At 47.3% G+C, this 17,638-nt stretch overlaps 1 protein-coding gene across 3 annotated transcripts in view; it reads left to right on the forward strand.

Moving 5' to 3' along the window:
- BLNK (B cell linker) overlaps nucleotides 1–17,638 on the forward strand; it is a 249,892-nt gene that overhangs the window by 73,297 nt on the left and 158,957 nt on the right. For all 3 annotated transcript variants that reach the window (XM_083149315.1, XM_083149316.1, XM_083149318.1), the window contains exon 3: nucleotides 2,534–2,577. In XM_083149315.1, coding sequence (XP_083005441.1) covers nucleotides 2,534–2,577 — 44 coding nt within the window. The remainder of the gene's footprint in view (nucleotides 1–2,533; nucleotides 2,578–17,638) is intronic.

Below are 17,638 nucleotides of genomic sequence, written 5' to 3' on the forward strand. Positions count from 1 at the left end.
TACGGCATTGCTACATTGAGTGGCAACATGGGTATGCCAAGCAGGACACAATCTGTGTACAGTTTTTGTGTTCTCTCTATGGGCACAGTGGTTTTCCTTCGAGCGCCACAGATAGGTTTGTTAAGTAATTTCATAACAAATTGACACATTTGCATAATTTAAATTATTTTTAGAAATTTAGCAATAAAAACATCCTAGGAGATGCTGATATTCTAGGGTGCCGCATTTCAAGAAATTTTGATAACCACTGACATAGAAAGTTGATAAACCTGTCCTGCAGGCAGGGCCAGCAACAGAAATGTTGAGGCCCCATACACTGATATCTCAGGGCCCCCCTACCCCCTCAAACGATATCACTCCTTAACCATATGCTGGAACTTAAACTGGATGCCCTGTGACCTGCGTCCTATAACACTAACACACTCCCTCACCCTGCGGTCTTTGTTCTATCACACTGACATGCTCCCTTGCCTGCCGCTTGCGCTCTATCACACTGATGCGCTCCCTTACCCTGTGGCCCACAGTAATGGCGCTTACACACGATGGCCACAGTATTGCTGCCTATGCATAATTCTCAGAGTAATGCTGCTTGTGCATAATGTCCAAAATAATGTCCCTTACCCATAATGAGCCTCACCACGATAGAGTTACCCACCTCTTAATGGTGTGCACTTACCCACCCTCGCCTGGGACACATTTACCCCCCCCCCCCCCTCCCCATCCCCATAGTACACACAGTTAAACCTCCTTCCACATAATACACAGTTCCCTCCCTCCCTAAGGCACAGTTTTGTTATACTGAGATGCACAGTTCTGACAGCAGGAGCCTCTGCCACTCAGGCAGTCAGTATGGAATCTCTGGGATTACTTTCAACAGAGTTACCCAGTACCTGCCTGCTCCAGTGCTGCAGAGCTCCCCCGCCAACTCTAGCCTCCCAGTGTAAGCGGCGGCTGGGAGCTGCAGCCCAGTGAATGGGAGGAGACTTTCCCCGGCCACTGTGTGTCAGTCCTCAAGCAGCACCCTGCCACCGCCATGAACCTCCCCTCCGCTGCAGAGAATATATATGATTGGTATGATTGGCATTGCAGAGGGATACACCTCCGAGGCTGGGTTCTCCCATGGCAGCGGAGCTGCGGCTTTGAACAGTAAGTGCTTGCGGGGGCAGTTTATGTGATCCCCATGGGCCTCTCTGACCCTCGGGGCCCATGGTGTCCCCCTTGACCCCCCTGTCACCGGGCCTGCCTGCAGGACAGACACGGGTCCCCGTGGAAGGCATTGACCCCGGGATTTAGCCTGGACCAAAATGTGGTGAGAATAGATGTAACAATGGTTAAACCTGTGTTCCCATCCTTGATCCAGGGCCATCTTTATGTATGGGTTTACTAGGTAGTTGCCATGGGCCCTACGATTTTAGGGGTCTTCAAGCAGGGTCAGGCTGGTGCCTCCGGAGCTCCTGGTTGGCACATGATAAAGCTGCCTGGTTGCTGCATTTTCGACCTGCCTCCTGTACTGCAGCCAGACAGTAAATGGCTATCAGCATTCTGATTGGTGTTTGACTGGAGCTATCTACCAATCAGAGTGCTGACAGAAGGTAAGTTATTAGTTTTGTTTCATATATTCCTATGCATGAGTGGATAAGAGTCACAGTGCATGGCTTTGCCCAGGGCCTACAATGCTATTAAAAGGCCCTCCTCGGACCGGAGATATAAAATGGTCTTATTAAACTCATGAAAAAAGTAAATACTATACCTCCAAACTAGAAGTGCCCATGTGGGGCAGCTAGAAGTGGGCACTTCTTGTTTGGAGCCTGGCAGGCAGTGGTAGATGGTCCAGTCTAGGTGACTGCAACGTGTCTGGGATTCTTACCATCCTGTGGCCATTTATAAACCACAGATACCGTACCTGCGAACCTGATAAACCCATGCTTCTGAGGAAGGGCCTAGGGGGTGATTCTAGTTTAATCACCCCCCTGCGCATTTGCACCTATTGCACCTGCTGAGGAATACTGCTTCCTCCATCGGTTTGGGACAGGTAGGGTCAGCACTGGACGGCTTCCTCTCACCTTCTCCTAAAGAAGGCGCTCTTCTAAACCAAGCGCTCTTTCTTACTTCCCCTTTTTTATACCTGTTTCATCAAGAGCTGCTCTGATCACAAGCGCGGGTTCTTCACATTCTACAACTATTGTATTGCATCTACAGTATGTAGTATATTGCAAGTTGGTTCAGTGGTGCATTGCCTTGACCGAGTATGCACTCTCGGGGAAAAATCTAATATTTGCATGCAGCAAGTTGTGGCACATCTACTGTACCTCCATCACGCAGCAGTGATATATCTCCCAATTCCCACAATGCTATACCTCCCAGATATTGGGACTGCCCCACCAATAGCAAGATGGTTAGGATATCCCATGCCTGTTACATTCACAAATGCAAAACGATTGAAAAGCGAAAGTGGTTGTATTTCCTTTGATGCCACTTGTATATTTTGCGTATATTTTGAGTAGTCACTTTTTTTCTGTTTTTATGTTGATAGAATATGACAGATGAGTTCAACAAGTTCAACGTCCTCTATCAACCGTAAGTATATTGCAAGTTTTTAGGTGTGTTTTGTCTCTTTATTGAAATATAGTATAATATAAATATTTATGTGTATGCATGATGTGAACTACATGGCAAACTATTCACGTATGTTACTTTTTAGCGCATTCTGCACTGTTCATATTAAACAATTAGATAGATAAATAGATAGATAGATAGATAGATAGATAGATAGATAGATTTACAGTTTCTTATATAGTGCAGCATATTTTGTTGCGCTTTACAACTGGAAACAACAGTGATAAAACAAATTGGGGAGTAACAGACCAATATACAGTAGAGATAGGAGGGTCCTGCTCGCAAGCTTACAATCTATAGGGATAATAGGAGGGATACATAAGGATAGAATTCAATAATTCCATAGCATGGCAGGCCTACAAGATAGTCCTGATGGGGTGCAATCAGATATGAATGCTACTGGAGGTTATGTGCGGGTTCTGGAATATGATAGGCTTGCCTGAAGAGGTGAGTTTTCAGGGAACTCTTGAAAGTTTGGAGGCTATAGGAGAGTCTTAGTGTGCGTGGAAGGGCATTCCATAGGGTGGGTGCTGCCCGACAAAAATCCTGCAAGTGTAAATGGGAGCGAGTAATGAGTGGATGAGAGACGCAGATCTTGTGCAGAGCGGAGAGGTCTGGTGGGGATATATTTTGAGATCAGCGAAGAGACGTATGTTGGTGTAGTCAGGTTAATGGCTTTGTATGTGTATAGAAGTATTTTATATTGAATACAGTGGAATACAGGCAACCAATGGAGGGACTGACAGAGCGGATACTTTGAATGCTCCAGACAGGCACCTAGCAGTATTTACAGCTGCTTGGAGCATACTCTGGCCACTTTAGGCACTACTGCACTTCTATTGCTGACAGCCTTGCCCCCTCTGCACAACATCATGACATCATGCACTCAGGGGGCAGTGGTGGCACACGCTACTCATCACTGATACTACGCTGCTGCGCCGTGTCGGAAAGGCCAATCGGGAGAATGCAGTAGTAGTGGCCCCTGTTTAGAGGTGTGGCCAGTCTTCACACTGCTATGCCTAACCATTAGGTATGTGTTTGACGTCTCCCTCGGGTCCGATGCGCGGTGCCGTGCGCATTGGACCTGAGGCCAAAGGTTATACCTGTTGAATGTCCGACTCGAAACCCCCTCTCGGCGGCGTGGAACAGGGTCGCATGTGATACCTTGCGTGTGAAAAGATCACATGTGATCCTGCTACCCGGAAAGGTCACAGGTGGCTCAGGGGGGTTGGATGGTCATACACTGCTGCGATAAATTACAGTAGAGTATGGCCACCTATAGTCTTGTGCATTATAAGGTAATATATGTACAGTATAAATCAATTGCATAGTCTGGAACTTGATCCATAGAGGATCCTTGATCCCTAGAGGCAGTGGGCCCAACCTCCCCTCTGTTCTAGCCCAACCCTGCTGCTGCCCATGTTGTCAGTTATTGGTATCTGCTGTTAAGGTCTTGAGGTTTCCCCAGACTTTAAAGCCCCATACACACTACATAAGAAATAAAAATAAATTGTTTAGCAGGAACACTCAATATCCTTAACGATGTACGCTCCTGCCGACCGCCTGCTTAACATATTGGATAATTTTAGCTGTCCTGGTGATGTCACTGAATGATATTATTTACCGATTTGTCCACCCATGGCCCTATATTGTATACTATATCGGCCAAGGTGTGGGTCGTCTACATACAAAAAAAAAAGGAAAACCACCAGTGTTGTGTAACAGTACTTAGTTTGTGTAGTAGTGCCATGTAAGATCTGTGTGTATTGTTGGGAGGGTATGTGTATGTACATGAACAGGATTGGGAGAGATAGAGAGGAAATAAAATGTTTTAGGAAAGAAAGATACAAGTCTCTTCTAAATTATGAAAGCGGAAACTGTCCAATACATTGTCAACAGTAACCTGAAATGTAGGCAATGTGCAAGTCTAGAACATCTGGTTGGAGAATGTCTATACCGGTGAGTCCAAAACTCAGTCCCCCAGGGACCTTAAAAGTCTAGATTTTAAGGCTTTCCAAGCGAAATTAATTTATCAGTACCTCAAGTCAGTTTATTTTAACCATCTGTGCTCAAGCATGGATTTCCTTCAAACTGGGAATGTTAGAGTGCCTTCAGGAGTGAGGGGAAGCCAATATCCAATTAGGGCCCAAAAAAATCTTTGGGTGCAAAATATGGACGTTTCTTGCATATTTTTTTCTGAGTTTTCTCCAATGTTTTTTCCTGGCTATCCAATTTGAAGGCCTTAAAAATATATATTTTTAATATATATTTTCGCTCGATAACACACTGCGGGAAATGTAATAGGATGAGAGACTCAGAAAGTGAGAGATTTGGAAAGAAATCTCCAGGTTTTTTAAAGCGGCAATCATTTACACTTCCAAATCAAACTGGATTTGCAGTGTAAAATGATTGCCGCTTTAAAAAAAACCTGGTGATTTCTTACCAAATCTCTCACTTTTTGAATCTCTCATCCTATTATATATCCCAACCGGTTTCAGTGAACCCTATGTGTATTTGCTTGAAAAAGCCCCGTATAAAAGCAGCACATTAGTATTGCAGCTCAGTTCATTTGTAGACAAGTTTGAAGTGAGAGCCACCTAACACCCCCACATTAATAAAGTATAAAGTAGTCATCTAAGACTTCTGTCAAACTGAAGCTAGAGGCTCAGGGGTAGATTTATTAAGCTCGGTGAAGTGATAAAGTGTCGGATTTTTATCACTGGCCAATCAGCTTCTACCTGTCATTTTTCAAACCAAGCCTGTAACTTCACAGGTAGGAGCGGATTGGCCGGTGATAAAAAACAGACTCTTTATCACTTCACCGAGCTTAATAAATCTGCCCCTTAGTATCTTATATATAGACCCCTATGACTCTTGGTTCATATGTAATTCTACATGAAATAAAACTCCTTTTGATTTGCCCAATTCTGCTATAAATTTAGAAACTAACAGCATTGAGAATTTTACAGGTAACTTAATGAAAGCAATAAGGGGGCTGAGAAGCATTTCTAAAGAGTACTTTTAACCACTGGATTGTATAAGAGATTTCTATTTCAGCCGTCATTGCGCGGTTACCCATAGTGACTGTCCCGCAGAATCAGATTAGTCATAGTCCAGCTTAAAAGTTTTGCTCTTTCATTTTTTTTATTCTACTTCTGCAGCATAAAATGGATAAAAGCAGCTTTAAATCTGTGCGACATCATTTGTACATAAAGAAGAGTGAGTCATCCGATCAGCGGCAATGCCGTGTTAGAGAGAACAAAACCAGCCAGAATACAATGTAAAATAAAAGAATTACAAGGAGCGTGGCATGATCCTGTGCAGGAAATGTCATGCACATCAGCACCGGAGATATGTAATGACTTATACCTCTGATCATTTGTCATCACAGAGGGTAACTTTTTACGTAGAGAAAATTTTCAACGTGGTTGATACTCATTTAATTGAAAACAATTTGGAATATAAAGGTGTGTGGCTTCAGATGCATGTTATGATTCATGATTTGATGCAATTGATTATGCAACTGAGTGTAATCTGATTGTTACTAGATGTAAGTGCCCTGTTGCTTATTTATTTATTTATTAACAGTTTCTTATATAGCGCAGCATATTCCGTTGCGCTTTACAATAGCAGACAGTGATACAACAAAACAGGGTATTTACAGACAGTCAAAATGTAGGAGGGCCCTGCTCGCAAGCTTATGACAGAAGATGTACTTTCTCCACTCGTCACATACTTGGTGTAATCTCCCTACTCGTCCCATAAATGGGTGTCATCTCCCTACAACATGCCTACTGCTTTCTGGCTGCCCAATGCACGAGGAGCTGGCAGCCAGTGAAGACCAGTGGGGGGCCATGGCCTTATCAAGAATGGATGTGCAATTGTTCATCGTGACCTGATCCCACGCTATTTACAGCCCAGAATATTGTGTTAACCTTGAAAAGTCAGGTCGGGGCTACGACAACACAATCTAGCATGAATTGTGTCACTAGCTTCCCCATATCGCCCACTTTCAACAATGACTACGGGGTGTAATCTCCTTGCTCATCAATCACTGGGTGTAAGCGCCATGCTGGTCACATCACTGGGTGTAAGCGCCATGCTGGTCACATCACTGAGTGTAAGCACCATGCTGGTCACATCACTGGGTGTAAGTGCCATGCTGGTCACATCACTGGGTGTAAGCACCATGCTGGTCACATCACTGGGTGTAAGCGCCATGCTGGTCACATCACTGGGTATAGGCACCATGCTGGTCACATGACTGGGTGTAAGCACCATGCTGGTCACATCACTGGTATAGGCACAATGCTGGTCACATCACTGGTATAGGCACAATGCTGGTCACATCACTGGGTATAGGCACCATGCTGGTCACATCACTGGGTGTAAGCGCCATGCTGGTCACATCACTGGGTGTAAGCGCCATGCTGGTCACATCACTGGGTGTAAGCGCCATGCTGGTCACATCACTGGGTGTAAGCACTATGCTGGTCACATCACTGGGTATAGGCACCATGCTGGTCACATGACTGGGTGTAATACCATGCTGGTCACATCACTGGGTGTAAGCGCCATGCTGGTCACATCACTGGGTGTAATACCATGCTGGTCACATCACTGGGTGTAAGCGCCATGCTGGTCACATCACTGGGTGTAAGCGCCATCACTGGGTGTAAGCGCCATGCTGGTCACATGACTGGGTGTAAGCGCCATGCTGGTCACATCACTGGGTGTAAGCGCCATGCTGGTCACATCACTGGGTGTAAGCACCTTGCTGGTCACATCACTGGGTGTAAGCGCCATGCTGGTCACATCACTGGGTGTATGCACCATGCTGGTCACATCACTGGGTGTATGCACCATGCTGGTCACATCACTGAGTGTAAGCACCATGCTGGTCACATCACTGGGTGTAAGCGCCATGCTGATCACATCACTGGGTATAGGCACCATGCTGCTAATATCACTGGGTGTAAGCACCATGCTGGTCACATCACTGGGTGTAAGCGCCATGCTGGTCACATGACTGGGTGTAAGCACCATGCTGGTCACATCACTGGGTGTAAGCGCCATGCTGGTCACATCACTGGGTATAGGCACCATGCTGGTCACATGACTGGGTGTAAGCACCATGCTGGTCACATCACTGGTATAGGCACCATGCTGGTCACATCACTGGGTATAGGCACCATGCTGGTCACATCACTGGGTGTAAGCGCCATGCTGGTCACATCACTGGGTGTAAGCGCCATGCTGGTCACATCACTGGGTGTAAGCGCCATGCTGGTCACATCACTGGGTGTAATACCATGCTGGTCACATCACTGGGTGTAAGCGCCATGCTGGTCACATCACTGAGTGTAAGCACCATGCTGGTCACATCACTGGGTGTAAGCTCCATGCTGGTCACATGACTGGGTGTAAGCGCCATGCTGGTCACATGACTGGGTGTAAGCGCCATGCTGGTCACATCACTGGATGTAAGCGCCATGCTGGTCACATCACTGGGTGTAAGCACCTTGCTGGTCACATCACTGGGTGTAAGCGCCATGCTGGTCACATCACTGGGTGTATGCACCATGCTGGTCACATCACTGGGTGTAAGCACCATGCTGGTCACATTAGGATAACAGGGGTGAGGGCATTATATGCTTGCACTTAGTAGTACGTAGCTATACACATTTGTATACCCATATGGTTAGTAGATTACAAGGTTACCTACCCTCTTAGAATGGCCGGGAGGTTCCCGGAAATCATGTCCCCCTCCCGGCCCCCCGGAAAGGGGGGCAACCCTCTCGAAATTTCCCTCAATCTCTCGTGAACCCCAAATGATGCGATTGCTGCATTTTTGCCCCACCCCCCGCAGTGCAATGCTTGAATTACCGGCATTGCACTACGGAGGGCGGGGCTAAAATGACGCGTTCACTCTAGACAAGCCCCCAAAAAGGCAGTCCGTCCATGGCTCCACCCCCCAACCACCCCTTTTTCCCTCCCGGCAATGGCTCCGCCCCACTGCTTCAGTGAGCTGGGTGCCCTCTTCCGGAGAGGGCAGCAAAAAAGTCAGCAACAATGGTCTATTATAAGATGACAGATTTTCGTTATAACTGTCTGCAATACATTCAGAACTTTTTAAAGAATCAGTAGTGAATTTATGCATTTAAAAAACAAATCAAATGAAACAATACAGAATGCATCTGTAAGACTCATCCCATGGAATGTACTTGGTATTACAGTGCATTTATAGAAAAACAGAAAGCCAATGGTTACAAAAATTATTCTTTAAATATATAGAACTTATGATAAGAACCGTCATTATCTGGGATTTATGACCTATATTTCCTGAAGTACAGAGCTCAGTTCTCTAACATATAACCAGGAAACATTAGACAGAGATTTCTAGCCTCACTGTGATGCTACATCAGGTGGAAAAATTTGAATGACACCTTTAACCTCTTCCCAGGTGTGCAGCCGTGTCCAAGATTAGTTATTAGTTATTTAGAAATCAGCATACAGAAAATACACAAGAAACCTGGGTGTGAATGAACAAAATGTTCAATTTGACATTTTGGGTGAGATGTAATAGGGTGCGATTTTTAGTCATGTTTTAAAATCGCCCTAAATTGCATGCGAAAAATTTGGACATTTTGTGAAAAACTCGCAAATGTAATAGGGTGCGATTTTTTAGACAAAGTCGGAATTCGCATGCGATTTAGAGCGATTTTTAGTAAGGAAAAAGTGCGTTTATTTAGACTTGTGTGATTTTTAGTAATGATAATGTGCGATTTTTTAGACGTGTGATTTTTTTTTAGACATGAAAGTGTGCAGTATTTAGTAAAAAAAATTTGAGCATAACCAGCACCGGGCTCATTGAGCCGGACCGGGTGCCTAAAATACGGGGGACAAAAAGCATAGTGGGTCCCCCCGTGTTTTGGAACCAGCATCGGGCTCCAACAGCCCGCGGTATCATGCTACAGCTGGTTTAAAGTTTTTTAAATTTTAACATTAAAACATTTTTTAAGACTGAACCGTCAATATATCTCAATGAGCTGTGCATGGTTCTGTTAAATTCACCAGTCAGAACCTGGTCTATTTTTTTGGCGATTTTTGGTAATGTTTACCAAAAATCGCACCCTATTACATTTGCGAGTTGTAAACTTTATAATGGGAAAACATCTAGATGCAAATTAAATTGTGACCAAAAATCGCCAGAAAAAATGTGAGAATTTTGTGGCAAAGAGTGTGATTTTTACTGCAATTCGCACCCTATTAAATGTGCGATTTTGGAAAAACGTGCGAATTTGGCCATTTTTGACCAAAAATCGCACATTTCTAAAAAATCGCACCCTATTACATTTCGGCCTTTGGGGGAGATTCTCTAAGAATCCCCGCCCCCCCCTTCGCCTCTCTTCACAATTATAATTATCGCATATGTTCTAACATATGCGATTATTATAGCAAAAGACAGCCTTTGCGTTAAGAGCTGTCTTTTGCGGTGAGAGTCGCCGGGTCCCAGCAGGTCCCGGCGGCTCCCCCTCCCTCACACACCCGGCGCTGCTGCTGCTGCGCTGGGCTCTCCTCCTCCCTGCACCCAGAAGAGGATCAGTGCAGGGAGGAGGTCACAGGTCAGGGCAGTACAGCTCTGTGCTGCCCGGATACAGGTGAGGGGGTAGGGGGCGATGCCGGGCGGCGGGGGTCCGTGCGGGGCTGCGGGGGGTCGTTGCGGGGCGGCGGTGGGATGCGGTAGAAGCCCATTGACTTCTATGGGGCATCGCCAGATTATTCTGGCGATGCCCCCCGCCGGGTTAACCCCGATAACGGGGTTTTTACAGCATTTTTAACTTAGAGAATCTTCCCCTTTGTGTTTAATAGGCCCAGTTACAAATATCTAAGCTGGTAATTCTTCTAGAGTATATGCCAGGGGTCTTCAACCCATGGCCCGTGGGCTACGAGTGGCCCGCGGAGCTGATCTCAGTGGCCCCCTGCCCGCCATGCACAGGATTTTTCTTTTAAAGTAAAAGAAAATGCTGCCGAGGGAGGCAGCGTAATGGAGTCCCCCCGGGTGCCGCCTACCCGATTTTCATTGGCTGCAGGCAGGGCAGAGGAGTGGATCCAGCATGGCTGATGGAGGAGGAGGCACATCTGGTGGGAGCTGGGACCCGGCGAAACTGCAGGAGGAGGAGACACAGCTGGCGGAGGGGACCTGGCGAAACTGCAGGAGGAGGCATGGATGGTGGAAGCAGGTGACCCGGCAAAGCTGCAGGTTGCGGAGGTACAGCTGGCGGGAGCAGGGGACCTGGCAAAGCTGCAGGCATTACTGGGGGCATTGTGTGTGGGGCATTACTGGGGGTATTGTGTGTGAGGGGCACTGCTGGGGCATTGTGTGTGAGGGGCACTGCTGGGGCATTGTGTAAGGGGCACTGCTGGGGCATTGTGTGAGGGCACTGCTGGGGCATTGGGTGAGAGGCACTGCTGGGGCATCATATGTATAAGCAGGAGTACTGCTGGCATTATGGTCTGTGGCATAATGGGCATTAGTGTGGGGCATAATGTGCAATGGGCATAATTTTGTGTGGATTAATGTGTAATGGGCATCACGTGTGCGGCATAATGTGTAATGGGCATTACGGTGTATGACATAAAGTACAACAGGTATTACGGTGTGTGGCATAATGTCTAAAGGACACTATGGTGTGATGCACAATGTGTAATGGGCATTACGGATAAACAGTGTAACAGTGTATATTGATTTAAGTAGCCTTTCATTGTTTGGGTTTGATCTGTGAGGCATACTAGTTCACTGTGTGGGCCTTCATGTTTATATGTCACTGTGCAGCCTTCAGTCAACTTAAGCGTGTCAGGACAATGACCATTTCTGCGGTAACCAATGTCTGGTTATGCAGGTTGCAAAAGAGGTGTCAGGTAATTGTTTTCCTGCTAGTTCACACTCCTTATAATTAGACCACGCCCCTTATAATAAGGCCACACCTCTCTTTGGGAGCGCGCCTACGGCGCGTGCAATTTATTTAATATCAAATTATATATGGGGGGGGCACATATTTTACTGTTTGCACTGGAACCCAAATTGGCTGCTGATGACTATTGGGGTATGTGTGTGTGTGTGTGTGGGGGGGTTATGTGCTGAGTATGGGCGGCTGTGCCAATTATCTATGAAGGACTGTGCTGACGTTATAGGGGAGCTGTGATTCTATGGGGCTGTCCGAAATACTGCAGTAGAGTTTAGTGGCCCTCGGGCTTCACTGGATTTTTTTAGGTGGCCCACGCTGTCTTAAAGGTTGAAGACCCCTGGTATATGCAGTCCTCTAACTGGACTGAAGCAAAATAATAAGATGGCAAATAGGAGGTATCTGGGTACTTATGTAATATCTGGACTCCCGTTTTTCTTATGAGACCGTGTCCCCTCGCGGGGCTCGCTGCGCTCACCACGCTTCGGGCACAGTGGCTCGCTGCGCTCGCCACACTATATAAAATCAACTCCATGCGTATTTGGATAGTAGGGGTATGAAAAAATGGGGTGCATTTAACATGGGAGTCCAGATAATACATAAGTACCGGTATCTGTGTTAGAGGAGTACATACTGTACCTGTTAACTCAAGGGCATAATTACCATATGTATCAGGGGTGCAGCTGCTATGGGGCCCTGTAGCTGAGGAGGGCAGTGTGTGCTTGCATACCTACAAACTTTTATTTCGTGGAACAGTCTAGTTTTTTGGGGGGGACTGTTCTACATCCCACCCGGGGCCGGCAGTGTCCCCCCTGCTACTCGCTGAGTAGAGCAGCGGGGAATAGACACTGTGCGCATGTGCACACTGTCTATTCAGTGAGACAGAGGGGCTGAGGGCATGGCCAGCAGCTCTCAGAAAATGGGGGAATGGCCTCACAGAAGTACCACAATCATAAACCACAGCCCATATATTTGCGCAAGTGTCCCTCTTCCACTGCCACCAATGTTGGGGGGGGGGGGATGTGACTGGCTAGCAGCGGGCTTTAGCTGTGTCTCACCGGACTGCCCTGGTGCAGGTAGCAGCTGCAGCATTCAGGTGCCTGGAATCCCGACATAGGCCCTTATTCTGATTGACGCGTACTTTACCGCATACTTTCGGATCGCGTCTTTACAGCGTCTGCGCATGCGTGGAGAACGCTACGCGCATGTGCCACGCCTTGACTCCGTACCTGTTCGGCCAAATCCCGTACAAAACTGGTCACCGCAATCATTCGGGAAATATGGGCGTATTATGGGCGTCATGCGGAATGACACATGGGCGTAGTTTCAAAGTGGGCAAAACGGGGCGGAAACATGGGCGGACACGGGGGAGTACACTTATGTTGGGGGGCGTGCATTCGGATACCACTCCGAATGCACGCGAACAAAAAGGGAAGAAATGTGCGGTGTCCAAAAGGCCACTATTGCTTTGCGGACACCACTCGTTCCTGCGGGAGGCGAACGGACCGCCTAATGACTACAAGCATTAACACCTGAACCCAATAAAATCGACTCCTTTACTCATTACTCACTAATAGGACGCTTGTCAGTGCTTTAATTGAAACCATTGCTGCTTCAAGGAAACCTTACTAATCACCCACATATGCTGTACTTCTGACACACTTTAAACCTGCTAACAATGGACATGACTGAATATTAATACTAGCAATACACATGTGTATGCGACATGTACTAATTAAACCACACAATTGTTGTAAAGTAAAGAAATTTATTTATATACATTTCACAGTCAATGCCACTGTGATGCAATGACAAAAAAATAAAAATACCAAAAAATACAAACCATGGCAGGAATGTACAAAAATAAATTATAATACAAAACAAATATAATTGCACACAGATGGACTCCAGCACCTCCTATGTGCCACTGCACATGCAGCCAGTGGGAAATGAGGAGGCTGCTGGCCCTTCTACAGCAGGCCAACCTGCACCTGACCATTCTACAGCAGGGCAACCTACACCTGGCCCTTCTGCAGCAGGCCAACCTGCAGCTGGCTCATATGCACCATCAGCAGAATCATTTGGAACACAACCGGGGACTTAGCAACATCACATCAAGTGCAGCTGACAGTAATGGCAGGCAAAAGAGGGCAACAGGGGAACCAAAAAGGACATTTGAAGCAAGGGCTCATCTGGTTACCCTCAGCACGTGATTGGACACAAGAAGCTGACACACACAGTACAATGGAAGATTTGGGATGAGATAACGGTGGAGATTAATGCAGCCACAAGTTCATTTTCGACCACGTTTGGCCTTGGTAGGCTCCTTGGCCTGTGCAGCAGCTCTTCGGGCACGGCCAGATGCTGGGGCAGGTGGAGCAGATGCTGGTGAGGGGTTGGCTGGTCTACCCCTCCTGCCAGCAGGGAGTGTTGCTGGTGGTAATGCACCAGAAACGGATGACATTAGGACCCTGTTGCTGGTAACTAGCTCCACCATAAGCTCATTATGGTGGAGGAGGAGATCATTTTGGCGGGTGGCTTGCTCGGCCAGCACCTGAGCACTTGCAGCCATGGCCTGATGCGCCTCAGCCATGGCCTGCAGGCTCCCAGCGATGGCCTGCTGGGTGCTGACCAAGCTCGCCATGATCTCCTCGGTCCTATGCATCCGTTCTGATGCCAACTCTCCCTGCTGGTTTATGTCCCCAAGCATCTGGGCCAACCTGGCCAAATCGGCTTGGGCCGATGGCTGCTGCTGCACAGGCCTACCACTGGGGCCAGGTGGCACGGACTCCTCCACCTCCTGACCAGAGTCGTCACCAAGCAGTGGGGTGTCTGTGGAAAATGATAAACACAATTAGGACACATTCTAAGATAATTACTTGCACAAGCTTATGGCATGACAAATATTTACCTTCAATAAAAGACGCAAACACTTCAGCTGGGGCCTCGCTATCCATCGTGCTCACCCCCCTGATCTCCTCAACTGATACACAGCTCTCGGCCATCAACTCCAGGGGGGTGAACTCTAGCCCTGATGGCATGGGCCCGGCCCCAGATGTCTGGCTGTGTTCCCACCGCTTGGTCATCTTCCTCTTCAGGTTGGATTTGAAGTCCTGCCACCTGCAATGTAAGTTGACATATTAATACATGTCACTCCAGATGTTTGCTGTTGCTGCCATTGCTCTGTGCTACATATTACGACATGTGCTTAATGTCCAAAAGATAACATTACATGCAACTATGATATCAACCGTTACAATACACATTCACAATCACCCTACTCTAACTCTCAACCAAATAACATGTCAATAATGTCTGTGTATGGTAGCAACCTCACCGGCCATTTGCAAAATCCATCTAAGCATGAATTCAATCATTACTTGTCTATTACTGGGCACATGTATCACAAAACAACTTGCCTCTTCTTGACATGGTCGGCCTCACGAACTTGTGGCGCAACTTCATTAATCTCTGCCGTTATCTCTTCCCAAATCTTCCATCTGCGTGTGTGTGTCAGCCTCTCTGATGGACACTCAATCAAATCACGTGCTCGGGGAACCAGGATGGCAAGCTCCTGTGCTTCATATGCCTTATTTCTTGTAGTTGGTTCCTCTGTTGCCCTCTTTCTCCCCTTACCACGTCCATGGCCACGCCCCCTGGCACGTGTCGCTGCACTTGAAGTGCTGGCCATGGTACTATCTTGTGAAGTCCCCGGTTGTGCTCCAAAAGATTCTTCTGATGGTGCATATGAGACAGCTGCAGGTTGCCCTGCTGCAGAAGGGCCAGGTGTAGGTTGCCCTGCTGTAGAATGGTCAGGTGCAGGTTGCCCTGCTGTAGAAGGGCCAGCAGCCTCCTCATTACCCACTGGCTGCATGTGCAGTGGCACATAGGTGGTGCTGGAGTCCATCTGGTCAAATAGTTGCTGCAGCTCCTGGTCCACCTCTGGTTGTGATCCAGACATGTTAGCAACAACATTGTCACATTCTAATACACCTTTATATACTGTTTGTGTATCCTGTTTGGCGGACATCAGCGGCAGCTGCGTTCCGTGCACGAGCGTACGTCGCTGTTTTTTCGCGCCGCATACGGTGGCGGAAATTCCATTGTGTAAAACCTGGCGAAACTTCTACATGAATTACTGGTCACCAATTCTAACATTGCATAGAATCTTCTGATACACCTGTGACTATCGCACAATACACATGCTATTTGCTAGCATGACATGACATTTGGTTCATGACTACTGTGGTATTGTGGCGTTTGATTGCAAGCTAAAAGTAGCCCAATCCCTTAGAAAATCCAGGCCACAAGTCATGCAATACTCATCACTACTGTTATAGACCACACATGTGACAGGCCTATAAATAGTGAGTTGCTGCTAGAATCATTTGTCTCCAGATCTGGACTTGTCAGGGTCTAAGGTAAGCTCTTCCATGGTCCTTGTAGATATGATATCCATTAACAATGTAAGTGTATGAATGTATGCACCATTGCCTCACTGACTACAGATTGTTGGGCCAGCAAAGTCTTTGTAGCATTATTGCAACATGTCACATGTTCACTATTTCACTCACAGGTCTTAAACCTGTGTGTGTTCATCTATTGCAGGACAACATGTCCCAGCAATAGCTGGAATGTCTCATAGTACATGATGTCGGCAACAAATGCAGACACCTTTGATACTCAAGTAGTGTTTAGTAGTTCGATGTTGTAAGCATCTGTGTGTTTAGGACGGTGTGTATTGAGTTCATATTATTGTTACATCATTATAGAGTCAAATGGATCTTCGGGATTTTACGGGGCGGCCATCTATTGTACGTATTGAAGCCTACAAATCTATTTGTAGTGGGATATGGCCATTATGTGCATAGGTGCATCAGTATTTATGTTCATTTCTTTATAGGTTGCTGAAGCAATGATGCGGGACATGGAAAGGAGGCTAAGGGCACTTGCGGCTCTCCCCACTCGTCGCCCAAGGAGGCCAGGACGTGCTAGAATCTATCGCACACGGGTGACTCTGTTTGCTATGCCCGATGATGAGGTACTTACTAGGTACCGGTTACCGCCACATGTAATTCTGGATCTGCTCTCGTTAATTGAGAGTGATCTGGAACCTCTACACGGGATCACGACAGCAATTCCGCCTCACACACAGCTGCTGGCGGTGTTGCATTTCTGCGCCTCAGGATCATTCCAACAAGTAGTGGCAGTACTTGCTGGAATATCTCAGCCGGCCTTCTGCCGAATCCTGAGGCGTGTGACGTCGGCCATGTTCAGGCGCAAGGGGCACTTCATGGCCATGACATTTGCCACCGAGACCCTGCGCAGAAGCCAGCAGGCCTTCCATCAAATTGCTGGCTTCCCTAATGTGATAGGGGCTGTGGATGGCACCCATGTACCATTTGTGCCTCCATCTCGAAGTGAGAAGATATATAGGAACCGCAAATTGTTCCACTCACTGAACGTGATGGTGGTATGTGGCCCATCCATGGAGATTCTCGCCTTCAACTCGAAGTTTCCCGGAAGTGCCCATGACTCTCATGTCATCCGACAAACCGGGATATGGCAAAGACTACAAGAGCTGGAAGGCCGTGATGCGTGGGTTCTGGGTGACTCCGGTTACCCATGTACGCCCTGGCTACTTACGCCGTACAGCTACCCAGCACCGGGCCCACAGGAGGCATTCAATGGGGCGCATGTTGCCACCAGGCAAGTGGTGGAGCGCTCAATTGGCCTTTTAAAGGGTCGATTTAGAGTGCTCCACCGCACTGGTGGTGACTTACAGTATGCGCCTCAAATGGTGTCGAGGATCGTGGGCCTGTGTATATTTTTCCACAACATTGCTGTGCGGCGTGAGATACCCTTTGATGAGTGGGAGGTACCATCTGAGCCGCAAGATCCGCCCATGCGCCCATCCCGCGCCCCTGAATGCCGGAGGGGATACCAGCTGCGGGACTCTGTGGCGCAAAGATACTTCAGGTACATTTTATCTAGTGGACCAGAACACACCAATTGTTGTAAAAATCACCCCTTCAAATAAGTACAGTGTGGTAGTT

This window comes from Crinia signifera, chromosome 6, assembly GCF_055691185.1.
Source record: "Crinia signifera chromosome 6, ASM5569118v1, whole genome shotgun sequence".
Classification (NCBI taxonomy): Eukaryota; Metazoa; Chordata; class Amphibia; order Anura; family Myobatrachidae; genus Crinia; species Crinia signifera.